Source organism: Octodon degus, unplaced genomic scaffold (assembly GCF_000260255.1).
Source record: "Octodon degus isolate 3935 unplaced genomic scaffold, OctDeg1.0 scaffold00105, whole genome shotgun sequence".
In the NCBI taxonomy this organism is placed as follows: Eukaryota; Metazoa; Chordata; class Mammalia; order Rodentia; family Octodontidae; genus Octodon; species Octodon degus.
Genome location: NW_004524681.1, coordinates 1384785 through 1403870, shown reverse-complemented (window position 1 = coordinate 1403870; position 19086 = coordinate 1384785). Strand labels below are relative to the sequence as shown.

Below are 19086 nucleotides of genomic sequence, written 5' to 3'. Positions count from 1 at the left end.
GAGGGGGGAGGAAAGGGGGAGGGGGAAGGGGGAAGGAAGGAGAGGGAGAAGGGAGGAGGAGGTGGGAGGGAAGCAGGAAGGGTGAGCTCCAGAAAATACCGTCCGAGAGCCAGTGGACCCCGGGCCCTGGAACACCTCGCAGCCCCCGGTGGCACTGAACTCTGGCTTCAGCGCCGCTGGCTTCCGTCGCCTGTGTGAGAAGCACCCCTCATCCCTGCAGGGCCTCCGCACACAGCACACCTTTAAAGAGCAGTAAATTAAAAGGCATCGGAGGCGTCAGCTTTAAGGAATGTGGTTCTCTGCTATCAGATGCTGATGGCATTTAATGACGTTTAGGCAGGGCCCATGAAGAAGCTGCTCTTGCGCTAAGTACGGATGCCGGAACTTCACAAACTGTCTGTAAATCGATGCCAAGGCTTTCCAAAGGCGCTCGCCAAGCGAGTGCGCTGCGGAGCAAGGAGCATTCGTAACACAACTTCATATTTACTACAGAAGCTCAAAGCTTAGCGCCCTAACTTGAGACCACCCAGCGCACATTTTAATCCATAGGAAATTGTTTTTAAAGAATATAACAGGTGCTTAATTTTAAGAAAGCTTAAGAGCTGCATTTTTATTTGCCTTCTGCTTTGTAATATCAGACAATGTCCAAGGTTAACTTAGAGTACGTGTAGTGTTACAGGAGGGCGAAAGTGGGCTGTGGCAGAGCACACAGGCCGAGAGGGCTCCCTGCTGTCTCCCTGCTAAGCAGTGTGTTAATGAAATGATCCCCAGGAGGCTCGTATCATGATGGAGTTGTCCCTCGTCAATCCTGGCACCTGGCTCTGTCTCCAACCCTCACAAAGAAAATTCTCAGCAGAGTGTTACAGCCGGCACTTGTGTTTTGATTTCTTCAACTTGCAATAAAATCATAGGCTGCTAGGTTATTTCTCTGGTATGAAAGATTTTTAATCATTAGAAGTATAATTTGCCACCCTTGCCCCAGCAGGAATGGTAATCTTTCATATCCTCCTTATCTCTTTAAAAACTTCAAAATGACATTAGCATTTCTAAAACAATGTAACCATGAATTATAGTGTATCAGCATTTCTGAAACCACATTTCAAAGGAAGCGGGGCTGAAAAAACTAAAACTGTCTCACCAGAGTGCCAGGAGGCCACGTGGAGCTCTAAGAGGCCACATAGCCAGGAAGAGAGAAGTAATTTAGGAGACTACAAAGCCTCTCTTTGATAAGAACACCATTTATTCCTTAAAATATTATAGCAGTTGGAGTTGGGAATTTTATCACAGTCCATAAGGTGGAATGGAGAGGTTGGCGAAGAAAGTGGTGAAGGCGCCACAGTCACGCTCCTCATTAGGGACCTTCGGGGGCCAGGGGTACATCAGCAGTCTCGCAGCCTCTCCGTCTCTCTGTCGCTGCCTCTGTCTCTGTCTCTGCCTCTGTCTCCCCTTTGCAAGGGGAACAATACAATGCAGGACAAGTACTTCATAAGATTATTTTGTAATAAATCACAGAAAGAATCGCATACTAAGAGTGCAGGAAATCTGTCCACACACAAAAGACCAAAGCTCCTGCTGAGGGCCTGCCTCCTGTGGTAATATCCTGCTTGAGTGCAGCTAAAGACCTAGAGCCCTTAACAGTGCCTCCTCCGAGTCCAACAGGAGGCTAGAGCCCATGACAGTGTCTCATCCGGGCATGTTTTATGAATCTGTGCTGGGAACACCCGAAGGTCGGTGGTGGAAGCTAAAAAGTCTGTGCCAGAGGGATGCAGGGTCTGTGCTAGCAGCCCGAGGGATCTGCACTGGAGCCAGGAAGCAGCAATCAAAGTGTACCACAGCCATCCTTAGCAATGGTGAGGTCCCGAGCTCCTCTGAGGGTGAGGAAAGCCGAGTTCCCATCAGGAAAGCTGTGTGGCAGACTTCTACAGGAGTCTGAGCTGTGCACCATCTTCTTCTCCAGAGCGAGGAAGCGATACTCAAGGGTGAACTGCGGCTATTCTAAGCGGCAGTGAGATCCTGAGCTCCTTCCATGATGAGAACAGCTGAGTTCATCAGGAAAGCCAGTATGACAGTCTCCTCCAGGAAAACCGACATCTTCCTATAGCTTCCAACACCTTCCCAACAGCTGCTTTTCTCCAGTTCTGCCTTTTAACGCTACTAGCAACAATCCTCAGGTGGGTCCTGCACACCCAGCACCACTGGTTCAGTTTGGCTGGGCGTCACAAGTTGACTGCCAGTTGCCCACGCACCGCAGGTGTCCTGAGAACCACCACTTCCATTGAGTTCGTCTCAGAGCTGATTCTAGATGGATTGAAACAGATACAAGGAGATTGGTTGGTAAAAAGTCCATGCAAAGAATCTCAGGCCTAACACCATAAAATCTACAAGTATGTTCTGCTGAGATCCAACCCGGAAGATGAGGGGGTCAGGGACCGTCAGGAAACAGGCAAAGCTTGGTCAGTCCTGGGCTTAGAGCAAAGGCGAGGGAGGCACAGGGCTGCGGGGATGGTTGAAATTCTGAAATTCTAGCATGGTGACAATGCTCAGAGCATTTTGAGTTTGCCTAAATTCCTTGTGGCTTGGTTTACACATCTGTAGATTATGGGGATGTTGGAAGACATCGTTGCATAGTTGTTGTCTCCTCCAACACAGATTTAACATCTGAGGTCTCTTTGTGCAAGCAGCAGTACTACACGGAGCAGAAAGATCAAAAGGAGACACTCAAGCATGGTGGGGTGTGTCCTAAGTGGTTCTAAACTGGCCATGCTGGCTTGAAAGTGTTGGCATGCCTGTGGAAGTATGTGAGAACATGCAAAAGCTATGTGTCTGGGCACTTGGCAGAGAAGGCCATTCCTTGCCTGCACGTCCATAGGAGCCATGCAAAGCTAGGGACAGCAAGATGGGGAGAGGAGGGCAGGGTGAGAACAGCAAGCGCGGTACGACTGTGGCCAACTCAGTCTTCCACTCCATGGCTGCACTGCACCGGCCCTGATGAAGGCGAGGGAAGGGCAGAGTAGACCAGGCCTGGTCTGGTTCATTTTGTTTTGCCCTCAGCATGAATGCTTTTGTTCTACTGAGCAGCAGATTATATATTTTCTACATAACCATGTTCTCCAAACTTAAGCCAGTTCCTTCACCTCATGCTCAACAACCGAAGTAGTGACAGCTCCATGGCAAGAGGAAGCAGGCCCATCAGCTCTCCTGGAGTGATGGCAGCTTTGTCCCCGAAACATCCCTCCAACGACTCCTCAGGACTAGGATGGAGACTACTGTGATTTCCAGGGAAGAGAAGTGTGCTACTTCAGTGCCACGGAGAGGAGAAGCCAGGCTTGAGGGGCGACAACATGGTAAAGTCCGCAGAGGCCCGCAATGGGGAGGGATTGATGTTTCCACTAAGCGTGTTTCCATTCTAAGAACACGCTCAGTGCCGTGGTTGTCCCTAGAGTCCCCTCTGGCCCTCACAGGTGGGCTCTGGGGAGTGACTGGATCATGGGCCTGTGTGACTGGATCAGCCCGTTGATCGGCTTAGCACAGTTATGGGCATGGTCGGTGGACTGTCTGAAGACAAAGCCCCATTCTGCGAATGGCTGGCATCAGCCAGAAGGCTTGTGGTGTGGATGGAATAAAAAGGGAAAGGAGGGAGACTTGCTGTGTCCTGCCCGCTCTCCCATGGACTGCTTCTCTGCGATGCCCCTCTGCTGTGCCACCCTGCCCAGAGCCAGCCATCTATGGACTGAAGCCTCTAGAAAATGTGAGCCACCACAAAACCTCTCTCTCTTCACTTGTGCTGTCAGCCAGGTATTTTGTCCCAGCAATCAGAAATGAATCAAGGAATATGAATTAAATGAATCATTTAGGAATATGCTGAGCAGAGTGCTGGGGGCCTGTGAGGCCCAGAGGAGCTGCTGGGAATGGAGGCTATTGGGGCAAAAGTGGAAGCCACAGGAGGGGAGACGCCGCAGGCAGCCGCTTGTCCATGTCCTGTGTGCCATCAGCACTGCAGAATGTGAAAATGACACATTTGGATTTGTGTTACAAAGAAACCAACGATGGCAGTGCAAAGACAATGAGCTGGTGGAAAAGCTAAGAAATTAGTAAGACCTGGAGTAGGGCATTGTGTTCAGGTCATGGGCAGATGCCAAAAATCACACGTTTTAATAATTGCACAGCACACATTTTTATATATCATTAAAAATATTGAGATGCATCTTAGTAACCAGTGGTGTCTTAAAAGTATTGGCAGCCAGGCGACATTCATGGGCGTTCCGTTGTCTGCATACTTGCAAACTTCATGGTAAGTGTCCTAAGAGAACATCATGTTGTGACTGTTTTTATTGGTGGCATCACTAGACAACTCAAATGTCTTTTTTTTAAAAAAAAACAACTGAAATGTTTTAATGTCTACACACACAAAAACGAACGAACAAACGGAAGGGTGCGTTAAGGGAGGATAGGCCCGGAGCCGTCCTCTGCTGCCCTTGAGGAGGCTGACGGCCCGCCAGGGTCACAGCCCAGCACACAGCTCTCTGCTTCTTGGAGGGGAAAGACAGTGAGGGTCACGGTGCTACCTGGTATCTCCATCGCTGGGCTCTCAGTGCTGAAAAGACAGGTGTGTGGAAAAAGTCCCTGTGCTGACACTTCCGATCTAAGAGTAACTGAGAACTGGACTCTGAATAAGAAGCTTAAGGAACACTGATTTTCTCCAAATTTTCCTGCCCCTGTGTAGGCAAACATGATTAGAACTGATAGAAACTGCTGTCATGAATCAGTTCAGCTATCCAGCCCCTAAATCCTAATCACTAAGAAGTCACAGTATCACAATTTCGTTGGATTTTCTGTAACAACCCAAACACAGCGCTGCATTTTACAACAGATGGTATCTTCGCTTTGGACTCCAACAGTGTTTAGGACTCAGTGATGAGTTCTGGGGCTGAGGGAGTGAACCATCAGTTACACAGGCACAAATACTCACTGGGTCCTGACCAGAACGGGAAGCAGGACAGAAGAAGGTGTCCTGGGTCACTGTCATGAGAGGAGCCACTAAGCAGCGCCCACGGGGATGGGGAAGGCGTGCGCAGTATGCGACATTAGGAAAGGCAGATGGGTTCTTTTAGGTTTGCCACTAAATACCTACATAAACAATATGGTTTTTCAGCTGTCTGAAGGAGGATACAGCAATGTAGGGGAGAAGGACTTGGAATGAGTCTCTGGTGATCTTTCACAGTGCTTCGCTGTCCCACCACACTGTAGAAGAGCCTTCGCCAGAAGTTGACTGAGCAACATAACCAGAAGCTGTAGGCGTTGGTGTTTTAAAAATTAGTGTTCTGTTGATTTAACATTTCCTTTGAATATAGGCAGAATCTGCAAGCTCTCTGGTCCTGGCGCAATTGAGCGCGTCCACGCCTATTAGCCAGCTCGCTGCCAACCACCCATTTGTGGAGGAGAATTATCGTTCCCTGCACTCAGAAATACTTCATTTTTGAAAATCTGCCTCAGAGTTTCTTTTCTAAGTCACCTTAGCTTCAGTTCATTATTTTTTAAGCTGACAGTAAAAGTGTACAACATGATGTTTTGAAATATATGCACATTATGGGATGACAAAGGAAGCTAATTAGCATTGCGTCCTGTCACAGTTTTCAGGGCTTTTGTGAGAAAACTGAACAGCCGCCTTGAGCAGTTTCATTTCACCAGCCCTCAATTGCTTACAGAGTTGGGTGCGCTCGGCACTTCCCCTCCCTGCCCCTCGCTCCCCCCACCTGTTGGTCCCTTCCACTATGTGTCCCGCTGTTACACACACGGCCCACCCAGAGCTCCTCTTCCCTTCTAACCGTAGGCTCAGATGGCCTCTCTGATCACCCTGCCCCCGCCACTGACCCAGTTTCTGGCCGCATGGTTCAACCCCAGATTCGATGAGATGAGCTGCCTCGCATTCCTCCTTTGGAGGAAACCAGGCAGTGTCTCTCTTTCTGAACCTGGCTTACTTCGCCTAATGTGGTCTTCCTGTTCATTCTTGCTAGCCCAGAGAGCAGGTCCTGGAAAGTCCTGCACTCAGTGTGTCCCGTGGTCCCCCTGTGGACACTGAGCCTGATGGTGGATCTGTGCCAGGCCTTGGGTTGTGCGAGCCGGGCGCACATGTTCAGACGCGTGACTCCCCTTCTGCAGCGATCTCCTGAACTGCTGGTCATCTTGCAGCTATGTTTTGTAGTCTTTTGAGGAAACTAACCCCAGCACTGTTTCGCTTCACCACAAGTGGTATGCGAGGTCCCCACTGCCTCACCAACGCTGGGTCCGTCATTTGGATTTCGTAACAGTGTGAGGTGTCGCACAGTGGGCCTCTCACTGGTCCCCCATGGGCAGTGTGGCTGACCGTTTTTCACAATCTGACCTGGCGGTTTTCACACATCACCCTGGTTACCATACTGGAGTTCTTTTCCAATGCGTATGTATATCCAACATGTTATCAGTTCTGTTTTAAATAAAAGTATGACTAACCTTTGCTTAGATTAGCAAAATCAGCCTCCAAATCCTTTCTCTACATATAGTTCATGAAACAGGTATCACATATATCCTTCAGGGCATACACATTGTGTTTATTTGATAACAGGATGATTAAGTGATTCTGAATTGAGATGCATCAGATTTTACTGAATTCAGTAAAGTAATTTTCATGTTATCCTGAAAAGAGCAAAGAGGCAGAAAAAGAAAACCTGCTGAAGATCTTCTGGTTATCTCCATGAAGGGCGTACATTCTCAAGGCCCCACCACAAGAAATGCCCAATGAGGAGATGGCGGTGTTAATTAGCCTGAGCTACTCCTGCCTTGTGGGCTGAGACCTCACAGTGCACCTCATAAATGCACACTGCGACTTGCCAGTTAAAACCAATACTAATTTCTAGGACTACGTAATAGATGAAGGGTTGCCTAGGGATATACCTGGCTAACTCCCTGCAGGATGCCATCCACTGTCAGTTTTACGTGGTGCCCGACTCTGTGGTCCTCCTGCCACTGTCCTCCCGTCTTGGCTGCTGCGGTCCCCTTTCCCTGGCCGCTTTCTCCTGTCACCTTCTGAGGGGACCTCTGGGGTCCTGGAGAGGAGTGGGGTGTGCAGGGGCTGTTCCATGGAGAAGGAGGTGACAGGGGCTTCTAGCCTAAAGACAGACCCGTCTCAAGATGCACTGAAAGCACGTCAGATGAAGCAGCTCCCTGGGCTACCAGGGCCAGGCCTCCCTTCCGCCAGGCGACCCACTTTTCCCATGGGTGCAGGAGTTGGGGTGCAGGAGTTGGGGTGCAGTAGCCCTGCACTGGAAGTCAAGCTCAGTGAGTTCTGGCTGTGGGGTTCAGGCTTGGGGAAGCTGCTTCACTTCCATCCCATGAAGTGTAAAGTAGGATTCGTGATCATTGCCTGCTCAGAAGTATGCGCCGTCCCTGCGGGATTATCCGTCCTACAGGCAGTCGTTGGCCGTAGGTTCAAACCGGTCCAGCCCCTTGCAGGCTGTGCCTCTTGGATGACGCTGGAGTGTTCCATCTCCATTTCCTCATTTGTAATGTGAAGGAAACAAGCTCTATTTCTTTGGATTTTAGAGGGACAGGAACTGCCACTGTGACTGTAATCTTGAGCACCGCTCCCACAGCCACCAAGTACCACGTAAACCTTCACTCCGTGCTCCTTTCTGTAGCCATCATCAGGCTTGTCTCAGTCCCCTGAGCTCACGCTTCCTCCTGGTCCAGTTCCTTTTCTGAGCTTTTGTCTATGGGGAGCCGTGGAAGCTGGAAAATTGATCAAATGTGTGTAGGTGGGACTTGGCCTCCATGCCTAAAGCAGACAAGCTAGCTCAGTCCTGAGGTAAGCAGCCTGACTGGTTAATGTCAACTCTTAGTCACTAGACCACTTTGTGTCACTTGTCACTAGCTTTGCAAAGGTCTAAGTAAATGTCCATATTGTTGCTTGGGGTTCACCTTGCCAACCAAGCAGACGAGTTGCCACCTGACCCAGCTCATCGTCTAGTCTATCTCATCCTCATTCCTGCTGCCCTTTCTCCCTGGGAGGAATGGATCACACTGGGACCCACAGATCCCTACACTGGCCTGCTGCGGCCGCCTGGGCGGCCCCTCTGACGTCTCATGGTGAGCATGGACAGCTTCTCTGGATTTCATTGCTGTGTGTGAGCTTGACTTCTTGACTGGAAGGTCAGGGGTTTGTTTCCTGGAACTTCCAGTGGTTTTGACTCGATCTTCCCCACAGCCCTCACGATTAAGAAGCCTATCAGCAATCATTATGAAGCATCATGTGGAGCGTCATGGTATTTATAGGGGGCTCCTGCGTTCATGAGGTGAGGCCAGGGTGCAGTCTTTCCTTTTTAAGGTCTAGGTGTGCATAAAAAGCTTTGCTGCTTGGTAGACAGCCCACAAAAATGTTTCTGCCAGCACTTTTTACAACAATGGTGCAGCTGTAAAGAAAGAAGGAAGCTTCTGGCTAAAGCCTTTAGTCTCCCTGTGGAGCTGGTGTTCTATTTGTGTTGCAGTTTTCCAAATTACAAAATTAAAATGAAATTTCAGTGGAAATTTGGGTGCCTGTGCTGAACTCGGGTCACCAACGCTAATGCTCAAAGCCGGCCTGGGCCCTGACGTCTGAGCAGTGAGGGGACACACGGGGAGGACACGGGGGCATCTCACTCCCACGTCTGCGCAGGGAGGCTGGTGGCAGTTTTGGGCATCTTTTTGAGACTCTAACCAAGTTCCAGGAGAAGAAGGAGCGCATAGGAAGTAAATTACTATTGATGTGAAGAAAATACCCATTTATGTAACACTTTGCAGCTTATAAAGTCACTTTCTCAATCATTGCAATTGAAAGGCTTTCTTTACTTGGCTATGGAATTACATCATTTAGAAGTCAAAACATTTCATGGCTCTCACAGCTGGTTAGTGTGATCGATGTGCAGTAAACAGAAGACTACTTACCCGTGTACCCTTCATACCACTGTTAATGCTTTGTGCAGATGACAGAAAGAAAGGCTTTCTCAGAGTCACATTGGAGCAACGAGGCCAGGCAAGAACCTCGTCCCTCGTGAGCCGTGGGGGAGTGGGGAGAGCTCAGGGCAGCGGCCGGGAGCCTCGTGGCTTTTGGCAGTGACAGAGCCTTCCGCATGGACAGGCGCTCAGGGATGCCCGTGGCCACTCCTTCCCCCTGCAGCCTGCAGTCTCTCATGGTACCGAGGAGTGTCTGACGTTCTTACCGTAAACAAGCCGATGGGTGGTGGGGTGAAGGTGTGCTCCCTGGGGGGTGGGATCATTTCGGGTGCAGACACACGCCAGCTGCGCCCTGCAGGTACTCAGCCCGTATTTGTCACCTAGAAAGAAATAGCTATAACACAGCATGGACGATGAAGACACAAAGCCACCGTGAGAGGAACGTGCTGCCGCTGATTTCTTTTTGTGACCCAAATTTCTCAACTATGCCCGCCATGGCTGTCACAGCCCGTGTCCTGTGTTGTCCTTCCCTGGCAGTGAGGGGCGATGCAGTGATATATACATATTATATTATGTAATATATATTATATATTATATATTTAGTAGAGTGTCTCACTACGTGGATCATACTTGTAGTAATACTCCTGCTTTCAGCCTCCCGAGCACTGGGATTACAGGCACATGCCACCGTGCACAATCTCAGTCTCTGTCTCAGCGTGCCCTGGGGGTAGGGCTGGCACAGCACGCCAGGGATCAAACCCTGGTCCCTGCGAGTGATTTCTTTTTGATCCAGGGTCCTCCCGTGTGGCCCAGGCTGGCCTCCAGTTCCACCGCAACCTCCTGGGAGCTGCTCGACAGGGATGGCACACAGCTCCATGCCCCATCCACGCGTGGGCGGCATCTTCACCAAGTGGCCTCTGGACACGCGCGACAGCCCCTGCGCCCCGCCCCGCCATTGGCCTCTTTCCTCCTTCCTCTCTGCTTTTCACTTCTGCGCCACAGCCACTGGCTTTCTCTGTCCTCCGAGCTACACTGGAGTCTATGGCTCTCCGCAGTGTAACTGAGAGTGGTCGCCTCCTCGCTGTGCCGCCCGTCCACGTGCGGCGGCTTCATTCTTGACCCGCGTGGTGCACCTGCTCCTCATTTCTGAACCTGTGCCTCGGCATTGTTACCACTCACCTATTAACATTCTATCTCTGTTACTGTTTCGCTTTTATTGCTATTTGTAGTGTCATACAATAAAGTTAGTGTTGGCTCAAAATCCCAGGCTGTGCTTGATACTGAAGCGAATGCTGAGGTTAGGCTGTGGCTGCTGAGACAGCCCGTGAGACGCAGTCGCAGCTCATGGAGGCCGCGTTTGGACAACCTGGTTTTTATTGTGTTTACAAAAACTATTTCAGTGAACACCAGCACTGCGGCAACTCCGTAAGCCCGTGTGTGTGTCTGTGGGGTGTGTTCAGGTAGATGGCACCTTTCCTTTGAGGGGAGTCACTATTGTAAACTTGGCCACGGCTCCTAGAGAGGCCAGCATGGATTGGATCTGTGATGATGAAGCACACAGCAAAGGGTTCATTTTGTACGGAGGCAGTTACTTTCAATTGCAGAGGGACAGAGCTCACACCGGGAGTGCCCTGGTCCAGGCCCCGCTGCAGGCGGACCTTCTGCCCACCTCTCCATGCTGCAGCACCTTTCCCACAGTGTCGGCAGGCGGCCCTTCGCCTGGCCCCGTGTGTCCCAAAGTCTTCACACCTGCACAGTCCACTGGGCGCTGGACACAGTCCTGGGGTCTTGGGGAGTTGCCACTTTACGAATTAGTTGAGAATCGTGCGCTGCATTTAATCTCTGAAAGCCTTGCATGGTGAACAGTGGGCCTTTCCTTCCGTGCAGTCATCTTGACCCTGAAATGATGCTCTCTGCCTTGCAGGGCCGGCTGGGGCCTGTACGGAATCGACAGCATGCCCGACCTCCGCAGGAAGAAAACACTGCCGATTGTTCGCGATGTGGTAAGTTCCTCCTGGTTAATTCTTTCCATGGGCAGGTATTGACTTTTTCTCTATTAAAACATAATGTCCTTCTCATTAGCTACCTAGCCCATAAATATTTCATTGAGTAAAATATATGAGGCTGGATTTTGACAAGTGTTACATTCATTGTTTCTTTTAAATGTATTTGATGGAAGAAATAGCTCTGGCCTTCTGGCCACTTTAATATTAATGGAAATTGCAGACTGAGTCAGTGACTCCATTATGAGGCCAGAGGATTCGCCCAGCAGCTGGGTGAGGCCCTGAGCTGGGCTTGGCCAGTTTGATGGGATGAACTTGCCGGGTTTGGGCTCAGACTGGGGCTTGGCCTGAGACTCCTCCCCTCTGCAGAGGAGCCTCCAGTGCTCTAGGAAGCATGCGGGCAGTACTGGTTGGTCCTTCGCTGTAGTGAGATTGATTCTAGCAAATGAATAGGCTGCGCTGTCCAAAGAAAACCATCGTGATCCAGCCATGAAAGTTGCATTAGTCCTCAGCGTGATTTTAAATGACTCATCACCCTATATTTGAATATACTGGGAATCACTCAGAAATGCTCAGCATAAGCGGTGGTCTACTCTCAGTAGCTTAAAAAGGAAAAGCAAAGGAAGCCCACCCACAGGGGAAGAGGGTTTCTATCCTTCAGAATACCACATCTTTTCCTATGGGTATGTGGGATTCTTGAATAGTTTATTATGTGAAAAATACATTTACTCCTGAAGAAGCATAACTATCTTTTTTAGCAACAGTGTGCTTAATTTTTATACCAGCAATTTTAAATATTATTGTGGAAATGGTCACCTGAGGGCACCACCATAATCTTATTTATTTCATTTATTTTTGTGTGTATTTAGTACAGGCCTGCAGGGTCTCACTACACACACACTGCCATGCCCACGCCCACGCCCACGCCCAGTCTCAGGCTCCGCCCTGTGGGTGGGGCCCGCACAGCATGCTGGGGATTCAACCCTGGTCCCTGCATCTGTCTAAGCAGGGACTTTAATCCGCTGAGCTATCTGGCCAGCCTGTTTTAAAATAAGACTTTGCTTATCAAGTCCTAGTTTCAGAAAACATGACCGTGAGATAGGGTTGGCTTGGAGTCCTGTCAGTGCAGAGTGTGCCTTGCCTTGAAGTGTTAGACGACCTTAACCTTGTTTTCTTCTTCCACTTCCATTGTTCAATGCCTTGAACTTCGCTTTCCTTTCACTTCTGGCTCTTCAGGCCATGGTAAGTGCTCTGCAGTGTGCTTGCTGTTTGCTGACCTTCCCAAACGTGCAGTTTCCTTATCCATGAGCTGAAAGAGCAAGATGGGGACATAAAAAGGCAGACCTGTGCAGGGATAGTGACGTAGCAGCTATTCTGATTTTGAAGAGCTATAGTGTGTCCCCAGTGGTGCAGGCTCAGACTGAGAGACAGCGCGAGAGCACGTTCACAGGCAGTGGTCTGCGACGAGGGCCCTCCTCGGGGGAACCCGGGAAGAGCCTTCTACAGCTGACGCGTGGGGCGGGGCGGGGCTTCCCAACCCGGACACGCGCAGAGCGCAGTCTGCGTGCGTGGCTTCACACCAGAAAGGTGTCTAAGAGCAGGTGGGGTGGAGTGGGGTGGGCAGCATGCGCGGCCCCCGCGACTCCCTGTGCTCCCAGGCCCGGCTCTCCCACTTGGAGCCCCTCAGCCGCAGTGCTCCCTGGAGTGCGCACAGCTGGGGCTCCTGCGCCACGCACGCTGAGGGGAGGGGTGGCGAGGCCCTGTTTCCCGGAGCGCAGGTGGCCTGAGAGCCAGCTGAGAAGGCTTGCGTTTCCGGCATCCAGGCAGGAATGAATGGGGGTCTGAGTTCTCGGCAGACAAATGGGAGATGGGCAGAGCCACCGGCTAGATGAGGACGAGGTTCTAGGGGAGCCCCTGCGCCCGCCCCACCAGCCAGGCTGAGGACCAAGGGCTGCGGACTCTGAAGCCTCTCTTGGGCCTGGATGCCTTGGCAGGCCTCCCCTCCCCTTGCGCGGGGCTTCATCACCTGTAATGGGTCTGCCAGTCAGGATTCTCTCCAATCCCGAGGGCTTCGGGGCGTGTCCTGGGTGCTGAGGGCCGGACCTGCAGCGCCTTGCCCTCTGCAGGGGACAGCAGTGGCCCCACGCCTCCCCTCCTCCCCTGCTGAGCAGCTGGGCATGGCCACCTCCAACATGCTAATGTGTCTTGGTCCTCTGTGTCGCAGACCCTGGCTGCACGGAAGTCCGGCCTCTCCCTGGCTATGGTCATTAGGACGTCGCTAAACAACGAGGAGCTGGTAGGTGGGGCCGACGCTGACTGTGGCATCCCTTCGGGGCTGTGTTTGTTCCACTGTTCTGGGCATAGTGGGCGTTCCCAGGGCTTCAGCTCACGCTCACGCCGATCACCATCTGCGCTTCAAATCCGCCCTCACCCCTCACCCTAATGAACCTGCGTCTGTCCTGACGCTGACGACCGTCGCTGTCCCCTGGAAAGCCCTTGGGTGGTCTACACTTATGGGTAAAGGCTCAGTGCTGTGAGGCTTTCACCAGAAACCCGCTTCCTGCACCTCGGGCCTCCTCTGGGCGTGGTCAGCACTTGGAGGCCTCCGTGGTGCGGGTGTGACACTGGCCACTGAGTCAGCATGGCCACCCACCGGGCCTGCGTCAGTCTGTCAGCGTGCTGGGGATGAAGGAGCAGGCTTCACACTAGGTGAGCCCACGGCGTAGGAAGCGAGCCCTCTGAGGCACTGCTTCCTTTTTGCTGTTACAATTAATCTGTCTCCTGGGCTCGCTCCGCCTCTCCATCCTTTTCCTTCTCGCTGCTGCTAGCGTGCAGGCGCACCTGAGGCAAATGCTTGCAGACCCTCAGAGAGGGAGGAGTGTGATCAGAAGGCAGAGATGGCGGCAGGCATCCTGGTCACTGGTTCTTAAGCTGGGCTCGTCAGGCCTGGAGGAGCTCGCGAGTCGCGGTTCCGGGCGGGGCGCCCAGCAGCAGCGCAGACTTAATTGGCTCAGCGCAGCCCAGGTGCAGGGGTTTGAGCCCCGCTGGTGCCCTGGCGCCCTCAGCCTGCGCTCCCCCGTGGGGCGGAGTGGAGGTCAATGCTCTGCGTCCTCCTGAGGCTCGGTCCTGCCTTTCCCCACATTAGCGCCTTCCCCTGCCTGTGCGGGCCTCACCTTGCTGTGCTCCTCTTCCTTCCCCACGCCAGCTTTTCCTTATTCTTTCTGCCCCCGCATCCCCTCCCACATGCGTGGGCCCACACAGGTGTGCAGGGTTGGGCTCCCATCCCTGAGCATGCTCTCTGAGGATGGGGGCTGCAGCAAGGTGACCCCTTCTGTGAGGCCACGGGGTTCCGGTCTCTGTGGTCGCTCTATGAGGCTCCTGGGGAAGGCCCTGGACAGCAGAGAACAGAGGTCTCCGAGGTGCCGCGAAGCTGTGCAGGCGGTCGCCGTGCACGAAGGCGGTCAAGCTCCCACCTCCTTGGGAGGCTCCGAGGCGCAGCAGTGGCCTGCTGTCCATTGAATAGCAGAGCAAAGGAAATCACAGAAATGCAGCCGCATTTTCTGAGGCCCCGAGCAGGGACCACTCCTCACTCTGTGTATAAGTGAGTTGCTGATCCTCCTTGGCTTACCTCTGGTGTCCCGCGCTTTGCTGTTCAGTTCAGACCTGTCCCTGGTCCCGGGTGGCGGAACACAGCGCATTAGCTTCTCTCTGGCCCACATAGCCCCTTTCCCTAGAGCCATGTCTCACAAAGCAAATGAAATATGACTTGTGGAAGGCAGGCATGTAAATGTCACTCCTGACAAGCTGCCGCGTCCAGCCGTCACAGGAGCGACGAGCACAGACGCTGACAGGCACAATTTCCACACTGCGGTGCCGACGGCTTCCTGGTCTCCCTCGAGGGGAGAACATAAAGCATTTGGCTCACGTGAGGGCTGATGGCCCAGCCATGTGGGAAACACCAAGAGATGGCACTTGCCATTTTAATTAATCATCGCCGCCAAGCAAGTGAAGGGCCGGGTCTGACGCCAGGTGCCAGCCAGGGCTGCCCCCAGGAGTGCCAGGCTCCTGCCTCCAGGGACAGGAACATCAGATTCCTCTCTGAAGACCTTATCTGGCTGAGCAGCTCTGTCTCCCCGCTTCGGTTCACATTGGTCCCACTCCCTGGTCTGTAAGCTATGAGGCCTGAGGCAAAGTTAGGAAACTCTTGCGGCCTTGATATGCACCCATGTTTATGAATTACATAATTTTTTCATCTGTGTTCATAAGCAAACATAGGTAACAGTTTGCTGTCCCTGTGGAGGAGTTCAGCAGCCGGCTTCATAAAGGGTGCTGGGACCTTTCTTTTCTGAGCTCCTCTGGAATGGCTCACAGTTACAGATCTATAACTCACAGGACTACAAAACTGGCCTCTTAAACCCACCCGACCGAAGCCTATTTTGATAAGGGTGGGTATTTGTCCGCTGAATCCACTTATTTACCATGGGGGTGGAAACCACATTCTTCACATATTTGTTTGGGAATCAGTTTTGCTCATTTCTATTTGTTCCAAGCAGTTTTCTATTTCTTCTTCTTTTATAGTGCTGGGTCTCAAATCCGAAGCTGCGTGCCTTTCAGGCAGTCATTTGGCCACTTAGCTGTACCCCCCCTGCCCTTACATGAGCCTCCAAACTTGGTGCTGCCCCTCTTAGCTGCTTACCCATTGGCGGGAAAGCTTAACAGAGGAGAGGCTTGTTGCGGCTCCTGGGCTCAGGGGATCCGGCTCCTGTCTGGCTCCAGGGCAGAAGTGGCCTGGCACACGGGCGGGAGGAGTGCTGCCCACCCAGGGCATCCAGAAGGGAGAGAGTGGAAGGGGAGCCAGGGACAGGAATGCATCCCTGCAGGCCACGGCGACCTACCCTGCAGGTCCACCTGCAAGCCACACCCGAGCCGTGACCTTGTCAGTGGACAGATCCACTCTCGAGAAGAGCGCCCCATGATTCAGTCACCTTCCAGACACGCAGGCACTTGGGGGACATTGTAGATCTCAGCCACAATGCCACCAGATGTTTCACTTATGATTTATGAACACTTACACTGTTTTCACCCGATGGTTGTGTCTTCTCTCTCCTGTAAAATCCCTGCTGCAAGACTTCCTCTGGTGCTGGCTTCCTGGACTTCAGATTGTTCCCGGGTTTTCTCTCTTGTAGCAGATTGTGTGTTGTAGTGGAGACAGCAACCCCTTTCCTGTGCTCCATGACAGTGCTCAGCCTCTCTTCCTGCTTCTGCACAGCCTCTGCCAGAGTATTAGTCAAAATGCACAAGAGGTCGAAGTTGGTCTTTCCATGTTGAAATGGCCAGATTTTCCTGACGTGGGGAGTCACATGGTTCTGCAGCTCCTTATGAGAACTCGTCACTCCACGCCCTCCTCACTGTTTACGCGTTTGCATCGTCAGCTGGGTGAGCTGGGGAAAGCCTTGTGCGTGTGGCCCGCAGGAAGGACGATCTGTGCTTCACAGACAGCGTCCCTGACCGGTCCTCTGCGTCACCACGGTTCTGCCTTCCCCTTCTGGGCTCGCTCCGCAAGTGACTTGGGAAAATGGCAACCAGCACTTGCCGTGAAACAACGCAACAGGGCACGTTGCCGGCTCTCAGCGACATGTTCGTGGCTGTTAGATTTCACTTGAACTTTCTGCTGCAAAAGCTTACCTGTGTCATTTCAGTTTCTAGAGTACTATTATTCTCTGGAAGTAGGATTCTCTAACGAAGAAATTAGCACTGAAACCACGTCTGTTTATATCCTGAGAACTGATTCTTGCTTTGCTTTGTTTTCAGGTTTTAAGCAAACTCCAGAGGTCACGTTGTACGCAGCATCTGCCCTGTAGATCTCAGATGCTTTTGTCCCCATAGAGTAAAGTACATACCCACGGGACAGTAAATGTGTTTCTTTCAAGTACATGAAATATGCTTCAAGTCAAGCATCAAATTTTTCTTGAAATTATCAATGTGATTTTTTTAGACTATGGGAGGTAGAGGATTTACGCAATTCATGAGGAAAACCCTTGGGACAAAGGGGGACAGCGCTTCTTTAGTTTGGTCATTGATTAGCACAGTAACATGAGGAAAGAAAAACAACAAGGTAAATCAAGGCAGGCAGCCCTGCTCCTGATGTCAGTAACAGCTGGTGGATTAGAGTATTGGCGGTCACCAAATGCCAGTCATCACTTCCGGCAGGAAGGTGGGGGGCGCTGTTGTCTGAGCCCCACTAGCTTCCTCATTAGATGCAAATAGTGAAGCGACTGCTTTTCCTTCTGTGCCCTAAAGGTGCAGAAAGACCCACACCCATGCTCCTGCAGCACACCCTCAGTTCATTTCTTGGTGCAAGAATTTTGACCAAGTATTTGTCTTGATTACCAGCTTCCCTCCTTTTGAAACCTATAGCTTACCTTTGGCTCAGACAGAGAAACCTCCGTCATTCTCTTCAACAATTTAAAATACCATTTGCACGCCCTATAAATTCCCTTCGTTCTTGAATTCGTGAAATGGTGTAAAAGGAATGCAGTTGTTGACGTTTCTAGTTGCAGAAGCTTTATATCTTGTTCATTCATAGAAAAAATACCAGAAAGATATGCATCCAACTATGCCTGACTTTGAAAAATTGAGTTATATCTTTCTTTAGCGCCTATTGGGTAAATTGCTTTTTTCAGGGAGGATGTATGTTCTCATAATTGGAAGATGCATATCTTTTAGAAAATAATTCGTTGTAGAGGAATTGGAAACTTTAAATTTACTTAAGATATTGAAATACAAGACCCTCGTGCAGCCAAATCCCTCAGGCCCAAGGCCCTCCTCAGGTCGCGAGGCTTGGCCGACTGGCTCGCCCGCTCCGTGTCCCGCAGGACCTGGGTCCCAGCCGCACACCAGCGGCCTCCGGTGCTGCGCGCCTTGTCAGCTGCAGAGTGTGCTGGCACAGCCCACGCTGCGTGGCCGCCACCGCTAGATCACCTGCGACCCCACGCTGCAGAACGTCCTTGGCTACGCAGTTAGAGACCCGAGAGCACAGCGGAGATGCCCAGCTCAGGCACCCAGGTGGTTTCCTTGCCGCTGTGTGCTGGAGGGGCCGCAGCTGCAGGGGTCCCACTCCAGGCCAGTGGCCCAGGCCAGAGCCCTCCGCGGATAACAAGTCCAGAGCAGCCCAGTCCGGTCTGGCCTTCAGCTAGCAGCACCCTCTCCTCCGCAGTGCATCTGGGAAAGGAAAAACAGTCTCCGCTTCTGGCGAGACTGCGGGCTTCCGTCTGCCGCGCCCCCATGGGCCCTTCCCGCCTCTTCGCTCTGTGCAGGCCGCTTGATCTGACTCTGTGTCTCATCCCACAAAACCCCCACGCCCGTCCGCCTTACGGCCACGCGCGATCAGGCCTGCCGGGGCTGCCGAGTGCGCACCGACTCCCCCAGATGCAGCGCCCCTTTGAGAAGCCTGGGTCTTTTCTGTGAGGCAGTTTTAGGTGTTTTGTTTTTACTAAATAAAGCACACCTTCTGTCCTTCTGTGGCCATTAGCTTCCGCTGCTTCTACACTGATCCGCCATTCTGTCTTACACTTTGCTGGAGTAGGGAACGTGTCCACATGCCCTCTGTCTTCATTTTTGGCTTTGCGAAACACCACATCCCAGAAGTACCGAGTGGGAAGGACCGAATGATCACTTCGGCACCGAGTGCTCGTATTCGTCCGCGCCAGGATCGGTGTTCCTGTCCAGCATCTGTACCTCTTAAGTGGAAATTTCTTTTAATGCCTCATTCAATTGATTTTCAACGTGCTGCCGAATTTTCTGTGCTTCCTGTTCCTCCCACTTAGCCTTCCTGGCCCTGAAATAGATCACAGCTCGTTAACAAAACCAGAGCAAGCAGCGCAAAGTCACTGAACTGCCCCAGCAGCTGCTCAGAGCTTGTACTTACTGCCTCTCCCCAGAACACTCACTTCTTCAGCGTTGCTTGTATGTGCAGCCCTCGCTATAACCGAAGGGTCCGTAGGACTGACTGTGTGTGGCCGGATTTAGCAGAAAGGAGCACGGGAGCTTCGGTGCGCAGCACTAGTCGCTTGCTTAGGCGCACAGTGCGGCGCGCAGGCAATCTGCACCAACTCCACTT

General features: G+C 51.9%; 1 protein-coding gene across 2 annotated transcripts in view; it reads left to right on the top strand.

Moving 5' to 3' along the window:
• The window catches only part of Unc13c (unc-13 homolog C), a 429116-nt gene that overhangs the window by 147485 nt on the left and 262545 nt on the right, over positions 1-19086 (top strand). The window contains exons 4-6 of one of the 2 annotated variants that reach the window (XM_004638987.2): positions 10889-10967; positions 12204-12209; positions 13192-13263. In XM_004638987.2, the coding sequence (XP_004639044.1) occupies positions 10889-10967; positions 12204-12209; positions 13192-13263 (157 nt within the window). The remainder of the gene's footprint in view (positions 1-10888; positions 10968-12203; positions 12210-13191; positions 13264-19086) is intronic. The other variant, XM_023724104.1, reaches the window with a different exon arrangement.